The sequence below is a fragment of the Corylus avellana genome, chromosome 7 (genome assembly GCF_965113065.1).
Source record: "Corylus avellana chromosome 7, dhCorAvel1.hap1.2, whole genome shotgun sequence".
NCBI lineage: Eukaryota > Viridiplantae > Streptophyta > Magnoliopsida > Fagales > Betulaceae > Corylus > Corylus avellana.
The window spans coordinates 3187907-3212134 of NC_142496.1; the positions used below are offsets into that span (position 1 = coordinate 3187907).

Below are 24228 nucleotides of genomic sequence, written 5' to 3' on the forward strand. Positions count from 1 at the left end.
CTTGTCGGTTTCAAGATTAAATTGCTAATTGAGTATCAAAAAACCAGTCAGCTAAAACAATGGTCTCAATGTAACATATAATCCAAATGTTAAACGAAAAAGAAATACGCAAGGGTTTATAGATCTGTGTACATAAAGAGTTATAAATGCAAACAAAAACCAACAGCTTTTCTCACCCCCAACCCCCCCTCCTTTTTTTCCTAAGAACGTATGTGAATAAATACAGTGAGCAGAAGTCTCATTTGCCTAAAAGAATCGAGGAGAAAAGAAATGAAAAAGATGCATCAAAGTGTCTCTGCTAATGGGACTCATCCATAGAGTCATTCCGATTACATGATTGAGATCTTATATCCTTGTCATCTTGCCTCGACTCCTCAGACTCCGATGTTTCAGAAACCGAATCCTCAAGTGCCTCCAGAAAAGACAAAACAGTGAATTTGTCTACAAGAAAAGAAGAAACACAAAATACAAGTCAGTATACCATACGTTAATGAGTGGATAAACAAAACTATGATTACATAATCCCACTCGCAAATAAGGTAATATAAAACCCGTTTTCTTCTCTTTCTCCTATATTTATTTATTTTTTAATATATATTTGGAGTAATGAATTGTGAAGACAAAACAAAACCAGCATCAGCCCTTAATATGTTTGGATCCAACAAAAGCTCGTTTTGACAAACATGTAGTACCCTGTGGTGTCAAAGACTGTTTCTCAACATCACCTTGCTATAAACAAAACAATAACCCAAACCTACATGCTTTTTACTACCCTGGCAATAATCCAAAACTTCACTGAGCTCCCTATGATTTGATGTAGAAAATGGCACAAACAAACAAACGTACATGTTGAAGATGAAGGTTTGACTTGTAATTAAAACTATAAAGTTACCAGTATGACATGCATGACTGAGTCACAATACTGTAAAGTAAACTTGGGAATTAAAAGACATGCTAAGAGATTTTGGAGCCCAACGACTTACATTTACTTGGGTCAATTCCAAACTGAGTCAAATCTATCTGTCCCGTTCGAAGTACCTATACAATTGTGGGAATGAGAAAAAGAAGGAAGAAAAGGAAAAACGCCATCCTTAGAGAATTCTAAAGCATATTGCAAAAGTAAAGACGTGGGGATTCAAATTATTACATAAGTGAACGAATCTACTTGTTGACAGAAAGGTGGACTCTGAAGCAACTCCAATATATCCTCCGGAGTCCATTGACCCTGCATTTTATAAGCAGTAAAACTCGTAAACTGGAGTCTGAGGTAAAGTACTAATGGAAACAAAAACTCCAGACTATTGTATACCTCAGGTAGGTGTGATGCTAAACACTGCTCTAATGGCAATGTGTGGATCAATGGCATTATCAAATCAGGTTTCAAAATATCTCTTAGTCCCAAGCCTAGCCAACAAAAGCAAAGACAAAATTAAATCCATATGTTAACAAAAAGTAAAAATGCATGAGTTCAACCTACTGCACCATGTACCCATATTAAATTATTCACAGATTCTACTTGCTGGTTTTCCAGAAAATTTAACCTAATGGCACTACAAGAACAGCAAGACAGAAGCCAGTCAAAATAAAAGATCTGGCAAAGAAGGGATATCACAGAAAACCAACATCCTGCAACTACATTTATAGATCTACTGCCAGCAGGTCATCCTCTTTCAGTATAAATCACTATTTTAACATTCTTAAACCGTGAATCATACGGCACAAGCAGAAGCATCAGTAATAAATAATAGAGAATAAAGAAATGCATAAGGGACTATGATGACATGACTTGCTTCTTCTTCTTTTTTTATCTGTAAGTTAGGCACACACACCAAGTGAGTTTTGAGCCCACAATCTCACTCTCGTCATTGTTTTGACAATGGTAGGATATGCAATTTGAGCTAGAGCTCATTGGCATGAAAAGAGTTGGTTTTTGGGTGATTTAACTGAGTCTAACCAACACATCAAACAGATATTTCTTCTCTCTCTCTCTCTCTCTCTCTCTCTCTCATTCATTTTTCAGATAAGCAACTATGTTACATGGTGGAGATTAATGGGATTACTGGTCCTGGGAAATCTCCTAGATGCAAACAACTCGGTGATGTACAGCTTCAAACGTTTGCATTTAATAGCATGCATTAGTATTGATTGACAGACTTATTTACACTAGCTGATATCAGAGATTGATAAAAAATGACAAATCAAATGATCACCTCCATCTGGATCTCCAGCATTATCTGCAACATGTATCATCACAAAACAACGTGTGAGAGTTTAGAGCATTAAAAACATAGAAAATATAGAACGCATTATTTAAGGAGACAGCTTCATACCTGCAGGCCCAATGTTACTCAAGATACGTTGCAGGTATTCCAACTTCACTGGTCCAGATGAAGAGGTTCCTTCACTAGTTACATCCGCATTTGAGCCAACCAAGTTTCCAGCTCTAGACATCATATATGGAGATAAAATCAAACTAATGTCCAGCAAAAGCAAAGAAAGTAAAGAAACAAATTTTAATTTTTTTTGATAAGTAAAAAAAAAAATATCAAAGAAACAAATTTTAATTAGCATGCAATACATCATCCATATACGTGAAGATTACTTCACTGGAACCAACTTATTTATATCACAACTACTATAGTCAAACCTTAATTTCAAAGTGCAACCCCTGCAAAGGTTGGCTTTGTTTACAGCAATTGAAGCAAATAGGAACCAGAGCAGTATGGTTAGCACCTCTAATTTTTTCACGAAGACTGATAACAGGAGAAAAAAAGAATTAAAAAGGTTGGCTTCTTCTATTAATTATGATATAAAGGGAGGGCAGTCTAACAGGTATAAAGGAAAGGCGAGGGGCATTCACATGTTCAATGAAGCCTAAGATGCTATCTTGGAATGTGAGAGAGCTGAATGAGACGGATAAGAGGATGAGGATTAAAGGGCTTATAAGGAATTGGAAGGCACATAGTCTGTTTACAAGAAACTAACTAAAGTATGATACTAGGGGTGTGGTAAGGAGCTTGTGTGGGTGTGTACATTTGGATTGGTGTTATTTAAGTCGAAAGGGGCTTCTAAAGGAATTTTGTTAGTGTGGGATAGAAGGGTAGTTGAAAAGGTGGAGCATTGTATGGGGAAATTTACCATTGAGTGTTCTTTTAGATGCATCAGTGACAATTTTGAGTGGCATTTGTGGGTGTGTATGATCCTAACAATCATGGCTTTTTTCCAAGATTGCTGGGAGGTGATAAAGGAAGATATTATGGCGGTTTTTTCAGACTTTTATGCTCATGGTAAGTTTGAAAAAAGTCTTAATGCTACTTTCATTTCCCTTATTCCAAAGGTGTCTGGGGCTCCTGAATTTAAGGATTTTCGTCCTATTAGCCTTATAAGTGGAACTTACAAGATTATTGCCAAAGTTCTTGCTAATAGGATGAAGAGGGTTGTAGCAAGGGTGATATCAAAGCCTCAAAATGCTTTCGTGAAGGGAAGGCAAATTACGGATTCGGTACTTATTGCAAGTGAATGTCTTGACAGCCGGATTAATTCGGGGGAAACGGGGCTGCTTTGTAAACTGGATATGGAGAAGGCTTACGATCACATAAATTGGGATTTTTTATTATATCTTCTTAGGAGATGTGGCTTAGGCGAAAAATGGTGTTCTTGGATTGAGCGTTGTATTTCAACTGCTTGTTTCTCGGTGTTGATCAATGGCACCCCGTCCGGCTTTTTTAGAAGCTCACGAGGGGTGAGGCAGGGGGATCCCTTATCTCCTTTTTTGTTTGTCATAGTTATGGAGGCGTTTAGCAGGATGATTGGTGCTGCCATTGATTCTGGTTTTATCTCGGGTTTCCCAGTGGGAGGTAATTTGTCTGAGAGGATCATCATCTCTCATCTTCTATTTGCAGATGATACGTTGGTTTTCTGTGGGGCGAATAGTAATCAAATCCGCTCCATTAAAGCATTACTTATTTGCTTTGAAGCCGTTTCTGGTCTGAAGGTAAATATGGCTAAATCAGCTTTGATACCGGTAGGGGATGTGGAAAATGTGGGAGACTTGGCTGGGATTTTGGGCTGTGGTGTAGCTACTCTACCTTTGAAATATTTGGGACTCCCGTTGGGTGCGTGCTTCAAGGCCAAAAACATTTGGGATGATACCTTGGAAAAGATTGAGCGCAGGTTAGCAAGTTGGAAAAGGTTGTATCTTTCCAAGGGAGGAAGGGTCACTTTGATCAAGAGCACACTTTCTAATCTTCCCACTTATTTATTATCCCTCTTTCCATTACCTGCTTCTGTGGCCAAGCGAATAGAGAAGCTCCAACGTGATTTTCTTTGGGGTGGTTTAAACGAAGAATTCAAATATCACTTGGTTAGTTGGGATAAGGTATGCTCTCCTATCAACAAAGGTGGCTTAGGGATCAGGAAGTTGAGAGTCTTCAATCAAGCCTTATTAGGAAAATGGCTATGGCGTTATGCGCACGAGAGAGAGGCTTGGTGGAGAATTGTGGTGGATGCCAAGTTTGGTTCCGCATGGGGTGGATGGCATTCTATTGACAACACCGGGTCTCACGGGGTGGGTCTTTGGAGGCATATTAGAAGAGGGTGGCGAGTGTTTTCTAAATATACTAAATTCGACCCAGGAGACGGATCCCAAATCAGATTTTGGGATGATGTTTGGTGTGGGGAAATGACCCTCAAGGAAGCATATCCAGGCCTATATAACATAGCTAATGCAAAAGATGCATCCATTGCCGATAATTTGGAGTTTATGGGTGGAAATCGTCAATGGAATGTTAGCTTCCTTCGATCGATCCATGATTGGGAAGTGGAAGTGCTAGCATCGTTCTACTCTACGTTATATTCTCACAAGTGGAGTAGGGGGGGGGTGGACAAAATTTGGTGGATCCCGTCGAGAAAAGGGAAGTTCGATGTTAAATCATTCTACAACATCCTGGTAAGCAAAGAAGCAAGTCCGTTTCCTTGGAAGAGTATATGGCGCACCAAGGCTCCTTCGAGAGTGGCTTTCTTTACTTGGACAGCGGTGTTAGGGAAGATTCTCACACTTGATAATCTCAGGAAAAGGAATATCATAGTGATTAATAGATGTTGCTTATGCAAAGGTGATGGGGAGTCTATTGATCATATTTTCCTTCATTGTGAGATTGCTCGTTCCTTATGGCAGGCCATCTTTAGTCGTTTTGGGTTGTCTTGGGTAATGCCTAGCAAGGTGGCTGGCCAGCTTGCTTGTTGGCGGACGGGAGGTCGATCTAGGAGTGCTGTCGTGTGGAAAATGGTCCCTCTATGCATTATGTGGTGCTTTTGGTTAGAAAGGAACGAGAGATGCTTTGAGGATGCTGAGAGGTCTTTGGAGGAGATCACGGCTTTCTTTTTCCATACTCTTTACACTTGGACAGCGGCTTGGCTCGCTCCTATAGTTATTAGCTATCTTGATTTCCTTGTTCTTTTTTCTTCTAGCTAGTCGTTTCCCTTGTATACCCCCTGTGTACTAGGGTTGCGCCCCTCTGCGCTTTTGATATATAAACATTACTTATCAAAAAAAAAACAATTATAATGACATAAAATTGCCTTGGAATGAATGGGTTGGCATTATGACTAGGTGGGAGAAGCCATGGTGCATTGGAGGAGATTTAATGCAATTTGATATCTGAGTGAGAGATCAGGAGGTACCCATTTTTCCACAGCAATGAGGGAGTTTTCAGATTTGATATTTGAACATGGGCTCATAACTTGGTCTAATAAACCTGCTGATTAAAGTTGGTCACAAATCAATAGATTTTTACTCTCTTGATTGGGAAGAACAGTTTCCTGATGTAGTTCAGAGGAGACTCCCTCGACTCTTGTCCTGTTGCTAGATTGTGGGGTTTCGAGTAGGAGAAGTGGGTATGTCAAGTTTGAAATTATGGTGGAAGTCTTATCAGTTTCAGGGCTCCCCTAGTTATGTGTTGGCTTGTAAGTTGAAAGCTTTGAAAGAAGGTTTGAAGAAATGGAACAAAGAAAATTTTGGCAATGTAGGGAAGTGAAAAAATGAGTTAATGGATGGTATTTGAGAGCTTGATGTCATTGCGAAAAGGAGAACTTTGATTAAGGAAGAAAGGGTGAAAAGGGAGGATTTTTCTAGGGAGTTTGAGAGGTTGCTTCTCTTTGAAGGAGTGAGCTGGCAGCAGAAATCTAGGGCTCTTTGGTTGATAGAGGGAGATAAGAACATAGTTTTTTCATCAGTTGGCAAATTTGAATAGAAGGAATAATACTATGGGATACAAACATAGTTTTTTTCTCATATTTCTAATTTTTCAGAATTTGTGGATTTTTGTTCTTTTAAACATTAGTGGGAACTTTCTTGTATACACCATTTATATTAGGGTTGTGCATATCTGAGGTTATTAATGATATGAATTATTTATCCAGAAAAAAATGCAGCCCCTACATGACTTGGGAAACAAAGTATACCGCACCAATTTTTTTTTTCTTTTTTCTTTCTGCAAGCAATTGAATCTTAAAAGGGTGAATCAAGGGATGTAGTAAGTAATATATTTACACTTATCATCACATAACAAATTGAATCAAGGACTCAAAAATAACTTATATAAATCTATCAATGCCAGCACTAAATCCATGAGCACACATTACAGTAAGTAATATATTTACATTGTAACAAAAAAATAGAACAAAGCAACGACTTCTTTTTTAACATACCAGACAGCTTTGACGTATCCCAGAAACTAGGGGATGTAAATACCGTGTGATCTTGGGCAGGGAATTGAATTATCAGTTTACCCACTGTGAGAATGACAGTCCATTCCTTAGTAAAACTACGTCGATTGGATCGCTTGAACAATGAATAAATACTGATAAAGAGATCCATATCTGTTTTAGGCTGCTTTTCTTTTTCTGTCTTGAATTACTTTGATAATTTCAATTCATTCTTTTTGTGACCTGCATACCACCAGTTTATTTGAATCGTATACCTTTTCTCCATAAATGGCTGGGTTTCATTGACTGCCTCAGGTTAACAGCTCAATTGAAACAGCTTTTACAAATTACATAACTCGTAAGTATTTTTTTATAACTAATCTAATCTCATAAAGGAATGGAATGACAGAAGTTTCGAAGATTGGGAGAGGTCGTTGTAGGAGATTGTATCTTTATTTTTTAAAACTTTGTATCAGTGAACAGTTGCTTTTGTGTCTCCTTTGGCATTTAGTTATAGTGATTTTCTTGTTCTTTTTGCCAATTCTAGTTAGGGGTCTCCTTTTGTATATTTCTTGTGTACTTAAGGGTGCCTTACGTCTTTAATAATATTTGTTGATTACTTATCCAAAAAAACAAAGAAGTACAGACGAGTGCAACCCCAATATATACAAGAGAAACACTTTACTATTACAATATTATTTGGTTTCAATTTGAGATTCCCAATCTGCTTCAAACATGTTCAAAGCAACTTTTTTTTTTTTTTTGATAAATAATCGTAATTTCGTTAAAAAGTGCAAAAGTCACAACACAAGTACACCCCAAAGAAGTATACAAGAGAAACACTTAGCTAGAAAGAGCAAAAATAAATAATAAATAAAGAAAACCAAGAAAAAAAAAAGAAAAAAGTAGAGCAATATTGTAACATGTTAAATGCAAAATAGAACAATCAAGCTCGACATGTTAAGTTTTCCAACATGGTATTTGGTTTCAATTTGAGATTTCCAATCTGCTTCATACATCAGCTAAGGTAGTAGTGTAGAACTCAATATAGGCTCTCAACCTGAAACCTATCAAATTGAATCCATTACCAGACCTAATTAAGAACAATCAGATTGACTGGTGGTCTTTTTTTTCTTTTTCTTTTTTCAAATACATTCTTTTGTTATAAGAAATGTACCTTGATGAGATATCATCTTCAACCATATCTTCAGAAACTTGTAGAGGAGCAGAAGCATCAGGGTCTTCTTCACCAAGGAACTCTGCTAAAACAGCAAGATAATCAAACTCGATGAAAAGATGTCTAACTATTGAGCAGATCTTGGCCAAAATAGGTTAAATGGTTCATTCAACAGGGGAAATTGAATACAGAAAATCTCTGGCAATCAAAACAAAAATATACATTCATTTCACAGAAAATCTCTGGAACTAAAATAAGTTATTTCACAACATTATATGCAAAGAATAGAAAGCAAGAAGATGAACTATTACTAAGGGGGATGGGGAGGGAATTTTTCAGTAAGATAAGCAAAGTCAAAGTGAGGATGTATAGACAAACATACATTACAAACAAAAAGGATAATTGAAAAGGATGCTTTCACTTAACTTAAAGAAAGAGGAAAACCAATATGGACTTAAAAAAAGAAAACATATGCACTTGGTAAAGACAATACATGATAGCATGTGTTTGATGACCAATATGGCCTTCAAGCAGAATAAAATAACAGGACCATGTAGCCAATGTAAAATAATTGGGAAAATGCTCCATGCATCTTAAAGCTCCTGTTAGTGGAACTTAAATCAGCGATTATACCTAATGGTCGATTGATGTGGTAATTAACTGAGCTACATAATTGTGAGTCACCGTCAGCATTAGGCTCCTGGAACCCACATTGGAGAATAACATGTCAAAATCTTACAATTAGTGGCTCAGCTAATAATATACAAAACGCAGAAAGAAAAAATAGGAACAATGAATCTGACCTGCATCCAAAACATGAACTTCCTGTCATCACTATTGAACTTCAAAATGTAAACCCTTCCTGATGACTGATTAACCTGAGCAAACCAAGAATGAAACTACCAAGGGTCAGTACTATACTCAAACATACCAAAATTATAATGGCCAAACAATTGGATACAAAGCAATATACCTTCTCGAAAACTGCCTCGTCAGGAAATACAATCTGATCCTGTGATACCTTATGTCAAGGAAAATCAAACAAATTCTAGCCAATAGCCACCACACACAAAACAGTAATAAACAGTACAAAGAATAAGAATAGAAAAAATTAGAGATGGAAATCAAGGGCAGGATGGATTGAACAGGCTTGCCAAGGCAAGGGCAAGGACTAAGCTGTAATGTGAAACCACCATAAGGAAAATGATGAGAATATATTCTGATAACAGCAAGAGCAATGAATCTCATAACATTAGTCACTACCACTGAAGAAGAAACGAAGATGAGACAAAACTAGTTCAGTACCAATTTTGGACCTCATTGTTAACAAACCAGCATCACAAAACAAAATTTCTTTCTCCCCACCGCCACTAACATAATAAACAAAAACACACACACCTCATTTCTGGTTTTAAAAATTGTCTTTCCAATTCAGGAACAAGCATCACCATGTCCAAGCCATATCTGTATCTCATATATGTCAAACACCGACACACAAAGGGTTCACCGTATCTATGCTTCCTAGCTTGGCCAACAGTAGATCTAACTCAAAGTCAAAAAATGCTAACAAAGCCAACAAAAGTGTATATATATCTGTGAGTTGTGATAATAAATAGATATTAGTACAATAAAGCACCATGGTAGAAGCAAATGTTCATTTTGAATCCCTAAGCACTGTCCTCAATGACAGAAAGTAAAAAATTTATAACTAATATAATTTCAAGCCTCAAAAGCTCTGAAGCTTTGACCCTTTGAACAAATACCAAACAAACTGAATAGTGCAACATACAAACATGTCAAAATAGGGACTACACAATTATTTCACAAAAATAAATAATAAAAACCAAAAGAATTCAAGTGAATGAAATTTCGGCTGGATCCATAGTAGCCGATGAAAAGAAAAAAGACAACTAGGATACATCTTCAACGGCATTCTTAATCCGATCAATCCACTGCAAATGGACCAATCCTTCCTCCCCCTGACACCAATACAAGAGAGCTTTTAATCTCAAAAGTTGTGTTGAAACATAGGGTCAAAAGATGAATTAAAAATAATATAAATAAATGTTCAAACTTTACTAAAGATGGACCTTTAGACAAATGGAATTGCAAAGAAATTTCCAATAGGTTTTTATTTACCATACCCTTGCTATGCGAACAAGCCCTTTGCGAGTATCAGGCACAACCCTTTTCCCTTCAAAAAACATTTTACCAGCACGAAACTCCAGCATAATTTCCTGCCAATTGAAGCTTGTTTTATAAATTCATGCAACAAACATCATATGAACAAGGGAATGGAATGCAGACACGTGTCCCAAAACCTTTATCCTGGACTACAAAAATGCTGAATAGCAATAACCTCAAACTACAATGCCAAACAAGCAGAAGAAGAATCTGAATTGAGGTAAAAACGAAGAGCAAATATATAGTTAGCACACTACTATTTTACTTGTTCACTGACACAAAAATAGCATAATTCTAATTATGCTTCCTAATATATTGGATTCCCAATAAAGTTTTCGATTTGGTGTGCAGAAAAATCCCAGTATATCACTTGCACTATAACACTACCCATAATGGACTACCAGACAGCATACCACAATTCCGCATTAATGGAAAGTCTTGACTTCAGGTTACAAATTTAAAAATCAACAGACTAAAAGGTAGATTTTATCATAACACCTCTCAAGGGTGTTGATCACTCCAAAAACATAGGTTTAATGCCTATGATATACTTTTTTTTGATGAGTAACAATAATGCCTATGATATACTTAAAAAGGAAATGTCACTTATTACAGCAAACGTAAGTATATAGCCTGCATGTGATAGACATACCACTCACATTTTTACTTTATTTTTACAAGTAATAAACCAAATTCATTAAAAGTGTAAAGCGCCTCTAAGTACACCGAAAGTATACAAAATGAACCACCTAACTAGCAGGGGCAAAACAAACAAGGAAATCACTAAAACTAATCGACAAAGAAGACACATACGCTGCTGTCCATAAATACAAAGTATCATAGAACAAAGATAAAATTTCCCTCAACGCCCTCTCTCTGTTCTCAAAGCACCTATCATTCCTTCCCTTCCATACACACTAGAAGATTGCACGTAGGACCATTTTCCATACCGCAACACTCGTATGCCTACCAAAGGAGATAGGACCACCAACAATTAAGCAAATCAACAACACTTCTAGGCATAACCTAGGACATCCCAAAACGACTAAAAAAGGCACTCCACATGGCAGAAGCCATATCACAATGGAGAAGACAATGATCTACTGACTCCCCATCCTTTTGCACATGCAACATCTATCCATCACGATGATGTGCTGCCTCTTGAGATCATCCAAGGTGAGAATCTTGCCTAGATCTGCCAACCATACAAAGACTGCCACCATCGAAGGAGCATGTGTCCACAAAACACTCTTCCAGGGGAAGCGGCCCCCTACAGGAGCCACTCACATATTTCTAGATCTGCTGCAAGATGAACTACTATAGGGCATTTATTGAAAGAATTTAACTCAGAATATAGCTCCTGTTCGAGGAACACCTCTTTAATAAGTTTTGCATAATTGCTTAAACGAAGTTCAAAAAGGAGCTAGAGTAAATGCACGCCCATCAAAAACTAGATAAAAACAATATACAAGACAAGTCTAATAGTTACAAAAAATTATCAAACCTAGATGATGTATTCAAAATGAGGGGACATATTCTGGACTCGTAACTACTGTTCTAGTACAATCCCACCCCACCCCCTTTTTGCCCCTCTGCCAATGTTCTTATATTAAATGCAAAATCTCAGTGTGTTCGAAGTATTCACACTGCAAACAAGCACTTAATGATTTAAGCCAAAGGAACATAAAAGAGAAGCCTATTAAGCATCAAAGAAAAGAGTTAAAAACCATGCAGAATCCCTGTGTATCCAAGAAATCAAGGCATCCCTTACAATTAAAATGCATAACAGAATTCCAAACAACATAACACTACTTGCTTAAATGGACATCCCTAAACAATATGCCTGCCCAACTACATCCTCAAAACTAGAACCTTCCTACTTATCAAAAAAAAAAAAAAACTAGAACCTTCCTAAATAATAGAACTTGCATATCATTCCTAGTGGAACAACGACTTCCATTGCCCTAATAACAACCATGGGTAGTATACCTTGCATAGCAAAGCACTGCCATCATAAAACTAAATAAGTTACTTAAATTTACCCCTTACAAACGCAATCAGTTTACTCAAATTCAGGAATTCTAAGACCCCTTAAATCTGCAAGAAACCCGAAACCAAGCTTAATAAACACATCCCTCAAGACACTGAAAAATAACATTCTAATGTTATTATCTGCCACTTGAGTACAAAAATACCAATAACTCTAGTGCTAATGATTTAAGGAAAAACTATCCTCAAATTTGGTTTGAAGGAATTTCCTCCAACACAGTTTGGAAGGAAAACTTTGTTCATAACTGATTTTTTTTTAAGAAAAAAAAAATTAATTTTATCCTTAACACTATGCTTCGAATTTTGGAGGAAGAGGAAATTAACAGAAGCATTTGCATATATAAACACAAACATGTTTGCACAAACATAAATACAAATATAAGTGTGTATGTATTCTGATTGAAACTCACACTTGCTATCAAATACAAGTATGCATATTGGAGCACTGATTGGCAGCACGCGCGGGCGTGGCACGCCCAGTGCAAAAAAATTTTTTTTTTTTTTTTTTTTTTTTTTTTAAGATCAACAGCACGGGCGTGCAATGCACGCCGCGTGCTGTTGATCTTTACCCATGCATATTGTATCCAAAAACATGATTAACACATATAAATACACATGCATATTCCCTAAAATATATGTACCTGCATCTGAGGAAAAGCCTCGGTTGAAGACGAAGCCATAGCTTCCACTTGTCTATTGCGTTTGCCTCGAACTGCAACTAAGATATAAACAAAAATACACAGACGAATTACCGTTAATTCGCTGATTATTTAACTCCAAAGAGAATTTTATTTTTGTCTTCGCATAAAACCCTAGACACAGAGTGAACAGAAAAACTCTTAACAGAGGGAGATGAATTTGATTAATAATAATACCAACAATAACAGCAGTAATACCTATAAAAATACACGATATTTCAAGAATTACCGGTGATGAGATTCAAAAATGCGAGACAGACACAGAGAGAGACAGAGACAGAAACAGAGACGGAGAGATTTATTTAGGAGGTCGCTTCTCGGCTTCGGAGGTTTCGGAGTTGAGTTGTTCTCAGATAGGACATCATTTGCAATGAAATTACGGAAGTGACATTCAAGCCCGACACGCTGGGATTAGAGTGATAGAGTCATGGATTAATGTACCTAGCTTACAACCCGCGCTATACGCAGGATTATTTATTATAATTAGATTTTAAAACTTTTTGATAAGTAAACGAATATAAAAAGAATAATTTAATTTTAAAACTTAAAACACATCTCCATTGTATTTTTTATTATAGGTCAAATCTATTATGCCTATTTCAATATAAAAAATTTTTAAAAAAAATACAAAAGGTGATTCAACAGCATATTGTTGAACATAGTGACACAATTACACAGAAATTTGCATGAATATATAAATCACATAAAAATATACTATCATAAGAACCATATATAATTTTAGTTTTAATCCATATAAATTAAAACATATTAAAAAAATTCTCATATGTATAATTTAAAACCAGCTGGAATGAGTTAAAACATAAGACCCTTAGATCATAAGACCCATAAAACATATTAAAATATTTATTCTCATAGGAGTAGTTTTATTTCTTGCATCAAAGAAATAGATAAAAAATCGTAGAAGGAATATTGGAACACCAAAAAAAATAATGTAACAAAGTCAATTAAATTTACAACAGAACAATAAGAAATTTGAATGAAAAATAATATATAAATTAAAACAAAAATTAAGGAAAGAGTAACCCTAAACCCTATAACAATATATTGAGAATGGTAGCAAAACTGAGAGTAACCCTAAACCCAATAGGTTTTTGTGTAATACCTATTATATTTCAAAACAAATAAGACTCATAAAATTTTGGACATTTAAAAAATAATACAAAGAAAAATAACAAATCTTTTTATTTTTTTATTTTTATGGATACAAAAATAACAAAATCTTTCACTCAATATTTAATGCAATCAAAGAAATCATTTCAATCTTCCCTTAATCTAAAAAATAAATTAAAACAACCTAAATTCGTCCCCATATGTGTAGTTTAAAATGAAAATCATAACAAAAAATAAAAAAAAAAAAAAGAAGAAGAAGAAGAAGAAGAAGAAGAAGGCAAGAGACCATGAATTTTGATTATCAAAGTATTAATATCAAATTAGCATAAAATTTTAATATTTTTGGTGTAATACCTATTATCCGATTCATACATACTGAACCAAAAAAAACAAAATTTTGAACCCGCAAATATTTTAATAAATTAATGATACAAAATAAAATAAATAAAATTTTGAACCTGCAAATCTTTTAATAAATTAATGTCACAAATCTTTTAATAAATTTCCGGTTCATACATACTGAACAAAAAAAACAAAATTTTGAACCCGCAAATCTTTTAATAAATTAATGATACAAAATAAAATAAATAAAAATTTTGAACCTGCAAATCTTTTAATAAATTAATGTCGCAAATCTTTTAATAAATTAATGTATACAAAATAAAACAGTAATTAAAAAATATAGACACGGCAAATCTTTTAATAAATTAATGATACAAAATAAAATTTAAGATTTTTAATAAATATGGACACGTGTCGCAATTCTGATATGGACACGTGTCGCAATTCTAAGTACTCTCTACTTCAAAACTCGGCTTTTATATATATATATATATATGATATATGATATGATTACGGTTTACAATGTTCAATTTGGATCTAAATAATTTTACATTTGCATGTATTTTATAATGTCGATGCCGTAATTATCCAGCATTTTTCTAAATTTATTTCTAACACATTCGAGTTTGGCTTGAGCTTATCACCGAACTAAATAATTTATTCAACTTTGGTGTATTTACTTTTTGTATGAATTCAAGCATATTCACAATATGTTCAATTTACTTTTTCATTCATTGCATAAAATAAATATTGAGATTGTTTATTTTTTTGTGAATTTATATTGATCATTAATTAACTAATTAATTAAAAGTTTTGGCATGGTAAAATGGTGTGGGGATCATACCATGAAAAACAAATTTGTTTTTCTTTTTATTTTTTGAATTGTTTGGTATTTGCTCTTGAAAGGAGACTTTGGTGGCTGATCATAAGAAGTTTCATAACAGTATTCTACCATGTAATCACTTTTACCAAACTAGGACATGATTGGAAGATGCAATTGATCACTTATTGAATTTTTTGTATTCTCTCAAGTTGAGAAGGGTGCAAGGATAAAATTTGTTGGATCATTTTCAAAAGGCGGAGGTTTGATATAACATCTTTTTACCATGCTCTTAAAGCCTATTTGAGATTACGTTTGATGGTCATAAAAGTGCTTTTAATACTCAAAAAGCTCAATCCCCCCCTTCTTGTGCGGACATGTAAAAAAAAAAAAAACTCAAAAAGCTCGTTTGAAGAAAAAATATTAATTTGGTAAAAAAATTAAAAGCCCTTTTAAGGGTCCAAAAATCATAAAAATTGCCAAAATGCACTTTGGCAAAAGCTTAAAAATGAAGCTTTTGCTCAAAAGCTCTTTTTGACTTAAAAACTATATTTCTCAAACGCAATCCAAAACAAACTCTTAGCCACATAGGAATAGCCTGAATAGCCTACGAAGAAATAAAGTTCTTTCAATAGTGGCGTTTTTGTTTGGATAATAACATTAGAGAAGATTTTAACTTTTTTATAACTTGAGAAAATTTTTGGGTTAGAGTGGGTCATGTCTCAAAGGTTGGTGAAGTTGTTACCTAGTTGGAGATGTAAGTTTAGAAGTCACTGTAATATAGAAGTATGGAGAACATTGTTATTGTGTTAGGATGCGTTTGAGATTGCAATTTTGCAAGAATAATATGTGTTTTTAAAAGATATCGCAAAACGTAAAGGCGTTTGACATTGCAATTTAAAAAACACTTAATTTAAAATAGAAAAAAAAAAAAGCGATTTCAATACACAGGCTAGTGGGTGTTTATTTGAAAAAGTGAGAATTTAAGTCAAAATTATGAATTCGCATAACAAATATTTAACAAAAAAATATTTTTTAACATGTTTTACCAAACGCTTTTACGATTTTAAAAAATAGTGATTTTAAAACCGCTATTTTTAAAAACTTACTTATTGAAACCACAATTCCAAATGGATCCTTAGAATTAAGTTATTGCACGTTTTGAGGAGGAATTGAAGTAATTTTCGATTTTCTAATTTTTTTAAATTTATGAATTTGTGTAATTTTTCTTGGATTTCTCTTGTAAATATTTTAAACATGTGAACGAAGCCACATTGCTCCTAAAAATTTGTTAATAAGTTGTCCAATAAGATATAAACACGTGTGAATAAGCTGTAAAAGAGATAGGGGCAATAGCTACTGGGCTATTAACGGCTACTAGGACTGAGAGCCCGATGGGCCTACAAGAAAAATAAGAGAGCTCTACCATTGTTGCGAGTTGGGACTCGTAGCAAATGCCAAATCTTGTGTGGGAGAGAGAGAGAGAAACAGAGAGATGGCCATGACTGAATCAAATTCTGCAATTTGGGAAGAAATCGAGCGCTCCGAGAGGTAATTTTGAGTAATTTAATCTTGCTTGGGAACCAAATAATCTTGCTTTTGTTTTCTGAAGAATGGAAGTAAAGACTGCTACAAGCTTCATAATGTTGTTGGTATTGCAACTTCTTGCAGCTACCTTGTTTGCTCGATGCATGAGGAGGCAGCAACCTTAGCTTCATCGATATTGAAGCGTCTTTGTGGAGATAAAGATAACAAAGGCGTTGAAGCTGGAGAAGATGCTGGATTCTATGATATGTTGGAATCGACCGGTATGGTGTTGGTCCAGTCCTTGAAGGGACTAGGAAGGTATAACTAATTCCTTTTTGTGTATGATTTTCTGAGCTTCATTGGATTAGTAAATTCGTACATTGAGAGTGTTGTTGGAAACCCCAAAACTAGGGAATTCGTTTTGTTTCTACTTGAATTCGTTGGTTTGGAGGGAGAGAAAGCTAAATTGAATTCGATTGAATATATGTTCTTGAGAATTTCAGAGTGTAATGTTTTGGAGGTTTGTGCTTTCAGAGTTCCCTTGATAAAATTTTCATCACTTATATAGAAAAGGAAAAGAATACTTAAAAAAGAAGGAAAAGAATGATGCAAAAAGCGCATTAAGGACCAATTTTTTTTTTTTTTTTTGGGGGCGGGGGTGGGGCGGGGTGGATGAGGTTGTAGCTGTTTGGTTTCTTTTTGAGGAGCCATCTTCTTGTAAGGGTTTTATGGTTTTGTTGGCTGTTGATTTGTTGACTAAAGATTTTGGAAGCACTTTGGGGGATTCATTAGATGGTCTGATGGGTCTTTTCTATTGAGTGATGTGTATGCCTTGAAGTGTGAGGATGGGAGGATTTGTTTGGACATCTTATGGTGGCTCATAAAGGTTAAGCTGTGAAATATTTTAATTGAAATAAGCTCTCTTGTATGTTCCAAACAATATGAGTTCAATCCATTTTTCTCAGTTTTGTTCCAAACAATAAGATTCAAGTTATTAAGCAATTCAACTGATTTTCATTAATAGAATTCAATCGGATTCTATCCATGATTTGGTTCAAAATGGACTGGAACTATCATTTTGTCCTCTAATTAGCAAGAAAGGAGAAATAAAAATAGAATTGTTTTCTGGCATTTTTCATGAGTTTAGCAAGATAAGCTGTGTGTCCCGCCACTAACTATTCTCCTGCAAGGAATAATTGAGACTTTGTTGCTACAAACGTTTCTTGTAAACCAGAAGGACAAGGAAAATTACTTTTATTTTTTGTTTCCTTTCAGTAGTACTTCCTTTTAAATTACTTTTCTTGCGTTCTAACTTCCTGTAGAACTCTTCTGTAAACCAAATGGAGCACAGCTATTTAATAATTTATTCTTGTCATTAGATGATCATGGTTATTGCCTGGTTGTTTTACTTGCCTTTCCAGACTTGAAATATATGGATTATAAAGTTCATAAATGATGGAACATCAAACGTGCTTGTGAGGAGAAAATTTGGTGCTCTACACCACCCTTAGAGATTTTGGCTTGCTAGTCAGTCAACATGAATACTATAACCTTCAGAAGTAATTATTTCAGATTTGTGTTGTGCAATTGACAAATTTGTTTTGATGATCCTGATACATATGATCCTTTAACCTCTAAAGTTCATTTTGATACTTTAAGCTACTCCGAGAAAAGCTAGAAAGTGCAAAGTATGCATAGAAAAGTTATTATTGTTGGAATCTGTCCAGATATCTTAGCTTCAATCTTGGTAAGAGTACCTATTTTATGATGTAAGTTGGTATTTAAATTCATCAACTTTTTATAATGGATATGATAACGTACTTATCCAAAAAAAAAAATAAAAAATAATGAATATGGTAACTCAAAGGGGTTGGCCCGAATGGGAAGTCACTTGGTCCTGGTGCCTCATAAACCATTAGGTTTAAGGTTTGACCCCCCTTGAGTGTAAACAATTTGTTGGGACCACACCCGTAGGCGAAATCTTGAGCTTTATCTGACCAGTGTGGAGGGGGCGTTTTGCACGTGTCTCGATAATCTAGTCGGGGCAAAGCCCTGGGTACCCCGGTTATCAAAAAAAGAAAAAATAATAATAATGGATACAATTTTCCTGCAGGGTGTGTGCGTGCTCGTGCGTACAAATGCAGCGTATTATGGTAATCTGGTAAATATTACTCAAATTTTCTTTTGGGTTCATGCAGGGCATCAGAAATCCTGGATCAACTTAAGCTACTTTATGTCTCTGTTGCAGCTATCCCTGTTCAAGTTCTACTTACTGGGTACATTATCTATTGCGCTTGTTACTTTTCATTTATTTCAAATTCTCTATGTCATATGGATTTGAAATACATAGATGAAGGGTTATATATATATATATACACACACACACATATATGCTTGAGTGGTTGTCTGACCTTTAATTTATTAAAAACAAGTTCAACTCTCAAAAGTTATTTTTGTTAAAATAACCATGAGGCGGTTCAAAAGTAAATGTCAATATGTTTCTCCATTTGAAATAGAAAAACGCTAGACGTACAACCCCTTTACAACTTGTTAACACTTGTCAACATGTGATTGGAGGGTGTTAATTTTTTTTAAGTGGCTAACGTTGCTTCAATCACATGTTGACACGTGTCAACAAGTTGTAAAGGGGTTGTACATATAGCATTCCTCTTTGGAAACCAGGGTGATATGTAAACAAGGTCAAAGGAGCTTTTGGGATAATTCAGCTCTCTAGTACAACAGGTTCAAGAAATTTTTTTTTTTATCTTTTTGGTTTGGGGGTGGGGGGGGAAGGGAGGGGGGTGTTGGGGGGATTCCTTAAATTATTATTATTGAAATGCCCAAGTTTGACATCTAATTCTCTTCCTCAAATGACCAATATGACTTAAGGCCTGTATTTGCATTGATAAAAACAAGGGCAAAGAAGAGATTTGAATGATTTTGAATTAACAAAGAAATTTCCTAAAAGAAAGAAGGGGGAAAATAAAGAAGGATAAATATGTTTGCAAGTGAGCATTTGGGATTTATATGCATATTGCACACTTATTCTCTGGTCTACAAGACATGGGGAATTTGGTCCTTCTATGTTTTCCATGTAACATAGGTTTGGCAAACATGTTCTTGGAAGATGTAATCTCTACACTTCAATAGAGTGGTTGTAAAACTTTTATCAATTTTTTTTTTCAGGGCTTGCTTTCAGATATCAGTAGGTTCTTCTTTTGGTGTTCGGGAATTTTTGGAGGAGTTCCTTAGCAAGTGGAATTGTGTGGATGGACAATACTATGTTCTTGTTGGTGCAGACGCAAATGTACATTGTTTAGAAAGATGTGATGCACGTTTTATTCTGGGAGTTGATCAATATATTAAAGTTGTTGAGGTCTATGCTGTGACACTTCTTGTGACAGTTTTGAATGATTTGGACCTTGCTGTTTCCTGGGTTGAGAAAGCTGCACTACCTGAAGATAAACGACAGGTAATATTTATTCTGTCATACAGCTAAGTTGGAGTCATCCTTAATCAGCATTGGTTGAGGCAGCTTTTGGATTTGGCATTACATCTAGCGTTCATGAACATACTATTTTCATGACATTTGAGATTGTTGTTATACTAAGCTAATAGAATCCAAGTATACATGAGAAGCACCGTTTTTGGGGTTGACTGATGTTGTTCCTATGGCTCTTTTTGTTTTTTGGTTTCTTGTCGAAATATACAGTCTTCCTCTTCAGTGGATGGTTAAGGAATTTGATTCTTTAATACAAATGTTGATGTTGATTTTTATTTGTAATGTACAATTGCTATTTGAGATAGTCAACCTTGGATGAAAAAGGGAAGGTGGTGATTTAAGAGCTGAAATGTAACTCTTTTAATTTTTTTTCCCTATTCTTTTGGGGGTTAATTGGTGGTTTTTCTATGGGTCTTTTTTTTTTTTTTTTTTTTTTTTTTAATTTTCTTTTTTGAGCTATTTTTTTCTATAAATATTTTTTTTGAGCTTTCTTGAGCCATAATATAACACTCTAAAATATGGGCTCTTTCTTCTCTCAAAATTTGGGCAAATTTTGTGTTTGTTAATGTTGACTCCCATGTTGGAAGGTACTAATTCTACACATTAAGCATGGATGCTTCGCTGAGGTGTAGCGTCCATTGTCCAGCACTTATGTTGTCTCACACTTGTTAGACACTTTTTTGACATGCTTTAATATATTTATGGGAAACGGGTGTTGCAATGTTAACCTCGAATTATCAAAAGTTACAATGTGGGTATTCTTTTCCATTTTTCATCGCTTTTAATTTCTCTCCTACCGTTAGGGTTTTGCGTTAATTCAAACGGCTAACATGTGAAATGCCTCTTATACCCCTGTAAAATTTATAGAAATACAGCGCCTTACACTTTTAATAAGATTGGTTATTACTTATCAAAAAAAATTTATAAAAATACAAATTTTCCCTTAATTTAGAAATTAGAAATTAAAAAAAACAAAAACAAAAAAAGTAAAACAACATGAAAAAAAAACTCAAACTAGACCCATGGTGTGGCCATGGATTACCAGGGATGGGGAAATTTTTTTTACTCTTTTTAATTTTTAATTTTTAGGAATGTCATAAGTTGAATAAGTTGGACATAGCAATCCAGCCTTCAAAATTTTCTGAACAACCACTCCATACATCAACTAAGCCACTTAACAAATGGTTCTATGAGTGAACTTTTTCTTTTTTAATGTAATTTACCATGTTTTCATGTTGTAGAGTAATGCATCTCAAATAATTTACATAAATTATGAACTGTGAAATGATTTGCATTCATTTTACCTAGCATGAAATTATATGCATATAAAAAATATGCTTATTGATTATTATTGCTTCCTATCATGTCACATAACTTATGTATTTGGGGTTCTTGTGTACTTGGGAACATTTAATTATATTTTACTTATATAAAAGAAAATCATGTCAACAAATTTTCTACTTGTGTTTCCCTTTCATTTGTATAAATACCAATATATAGCAATACATGTTCACGTTATTTTTTCCTTCTACCAGTTATTGAAATCTGTATTTCTTAGTCTACTTTTATTGTTTAATTGGGAAACCCCATATCGATTTGTCTAAAAGCCCAAATTTTGATAACCTCTTATGAACTGTTTTTGTTGTCTTTTTGATGGCATTTCAAGTGTTCTTTCCACAATTTATTTTTCTCAGGATATTAATAATTGGAAAGTCATGGATAACGTATTTTATATCGTCATTATTGTTAGTTTTATAACAGATAGTATATGCCTAGAAAAAAAAAACCTGATATAATTTTTTTTTATAAGTAACTCATTGCATTAATAAGCGTAGAGAGGTGCAATCCTAGTGCATAAGATGTATATAGAAACCTAATATGTTGTTAGCTATTTCATGATGCATGGTCAAGTAAGGCCAATCCATAATTTGGATAATTATCTCTTAATCATGGTGATGACTCCATGTTTCATTTGTTATACATTCTTCATGGAAATTCAATGTTGATAGATTGACTTTATTGATAGATAACAAGAATATTACTTCTTATATTTTGCTTGTCCTTTCTATAGGTACTTCTGAGGAAATTACACTCCCTTCATTCTCTTAAAGCTGTCAACTTGTCACAAGGGCCCTCACCTCCACCGGCAGAAAACCTTGATGCTCACTTTTCATCACCGAAAGAACTGAATGTGTCCGAGGGCTCTCTAAAAGCCTTAAAAGTCAAAGGTGAACCTAAGCAATGGAATGGTGCAAAACAAGCAGTTTTAAAATTATCTGAACGATTTGAGCCGTGTTTCTGGTGGTACCGTACCATCACTTTGAAGTTTGGTAATGCTCGGTTGGTCATATCTAATAGAAAGATTGCGCTAGGCTGCTTGATGTTGCTCATATTTCATGTTCTCCGGAAGAAAAAAGCTGGTTTAAAGAGGTAACACATTCTCTTCATTCTGGTCTACATGCATGACATCAAGTCATAGGTCATGAAATGTGTTCCTTTTGTCTTTGGATTCAAAATCTTACTCGGTTCTTGGTTTGCAGCCAATGTGTTGCTCTCTCTGAGTATGAAGTGCTCTAAGTGAAACCTTGTTTAAAATGCCCTTTATTTTATTTGGCTGAAATGACATCTCTAATCATAAATTAGATTTGCGGTAGAATGGTGAATTGGAGAAGACTTGGGCTTTATGAAAAGGTTATTTAGATCCACATACGCTAATAGCCGCATTAATATATCCCATGTAGTTGTTTTTGTTGGGGTTGTTAATTTTGTTGTTTTTGTGATTGTTATTTTCATCATTCATTCTAAATGTTCATTTACTGTTTACTGTAATGATAGACTATTCAACTGATGCAAAGGTTTTACCTAGCAATACAGAAAAATACACTTGCAATTTATCGTACTAATGAAAGAGGTATGATGCCATAGAATATGCCATATAATGGAGCATGTGTACAATCTCATGGCACTTATAGATAAGGGTGGCAATTGGGGTTCACGTGTTGGGTTCGGGTTGTGTTGAGATATGAATATAGGATTATAGGTCAAACTTAACCCGACATATTTAATCAAACAGGTCAAATCTCTCAACCCTAATCAGCTAATTTTGTGTTGGGTTCGAGAGTTGTGTCAAAAAGCCTTAATGGAATGTAAAGGCCGGAGGGTAGTTTGTAGAGAAAGTAATTCACCTATGTAAGAGAATGATGTTTTACTTGTAGGCTTTTCGAGTACAAGGGCTTTGCCTTTTTCTATCTATTCATTAAAAAAAAAAAACCAAAAAGAAATTTGAAGCTTTACTGAAATGTCTCTTTGTTTCAGGATTGTTACAAGACAAGCATTGTTCTTGAAGAAAGCCTTGGTAGATCTGTGGCAGCTTGCGTTTTCATACCAAGTGAATCCTCTAGCTGCTGTTCAACCTCTTGCAGCTGCGACTCGCGGAGGGCAGTGATGGAATTTTCAGTCATGATCCTCTTTAGGTTTCCAATAATACAGAAATCTTCTCATGCCAACAGCCTGTATCCAAGAAAGGGAAGGTTGTTATACGGTTCTTGTAATTCATTTTTCTGGTCAATAATTCCATGAAATTGTAATCATTAGCTTATGTATAGTTACCTATTTAATGAACAGGTGCAGTTCTTTATCCAAGCTTTTCTTGTGAGAAATTAGATGGATTGCGGAACCGAGATGATTCATTTTATAGTCCAGATTATATTTTACATATTTAATAGTGTATATATTGTCACGTTACTTAAAATTTAAATGATGTAGCACCGTATACATTATAAAATATTCATTAAAGTTTTTGTTGTTTTTGCTCATGGATAGGTGCATAGAATTGTTAGATCAAAGTTATAAATGGCTTTTTCTGGAGCTATTATTTTCCCACTCTCAGCTATGGTACCATTAGACGTGGATCTTTTAAAAGTTTTAAGGAATTATTTAAAATCTAAATTATTGTTTTCAAATTAAATTATTGAAATTTTGTTATTTCAATATTTATCATATTTAGTGATTTATCATTTATTGCATGTTATGATAATAATTATTATAGAAAATTTAAGATTATTTTAAAATTGATAAATATTGATGTGATAAA

The 24228-nt window shown here is 34.6% G+C and overlaps 2 protein-coding genes across 6 annotated transcripts; one reads left to right on the plus strand and one right to left on the minus strand.

Moving 5' to 3' along the window:
• Positions 1-52: 52 nt before the first annotated feature.
• Positions 53-13126, minus strand: RPN13 (regulatory particle non-ATPase 13). Of its 4 annotated transcripts, none has more exons than XM_059598015.2 (14): positions 13043-13126; positions 12757-12833; positions 10027-10119; positions 9802-9861; positions 8856-8894; positions 8686-8760; positions 8516-8582; positions 7883-7964; positions 2331-2443; positions 2211-2234; positions 1310-1404; positions 1148-1225; positions 984-1038; positions 53-441 (listed from the first exon to the last, which is right to left on the minus strand). In XM_059598015.2, the coding sequence occupies exons 2-14, from the start codon at positions 12793-12795 to the stop codon at positions 299-301; spliced, it is 963 nt and encodes a 320-aa protein (XP_059453998.1). In that variant the 5' UTR covers positions 12796-12833; positions 13043-13126; the 3' UTR covers positions 53-298. The 4 variants fall into 4 exon arrangements, with proteins under 4 accessions (XP_059453998.1, XP_059454000.1, XP_059453999.1 ...); XM_059598017.2 differs by having other exon boundaries at positions 12757-12827; positions 13043-13120; XM_059598016.2 differs by having other exon boundaries at positions 13012-13118.
• A 3437-nt stretch (positions 13127-16563) lies between these two features.
• On the plus strand, positions 16564-23950 carry APEM9 (3-phosphoinositide-dependent protein kinase-1). Of its 2 annotated transcripts, XR_015912846.1 has the most exons (7): positions 16564-16657; positions 16778-16951; positions 18832-18909; positions 19820-20105; positions 22207-22565; positions 23451-23665; positions 23760-23950. XR_015912846.1 is itself a non-coding variant. In XM_088518272.1 (6 exons), the coding sequence occupies exons 1-6, from the start codon at positions 16602-16604 to the stop codon at positions 23578-23580; spliced, it is 1083 nt and encodes a 360-aa protein (XP_088374398.1). In that variant the 5' UTR covers positions 16564-16601; the 3' UTR covers positions 23581-23950. The 2 variants fall into 2 exon arrangements, 1 of the variants encoding a protein (XP_088374398.1); XM_088518272.1 differs by having other exon boundaries at positions 23451-23950.
• Positions 23951-24228: the final 278 nt, after the last annotated feature.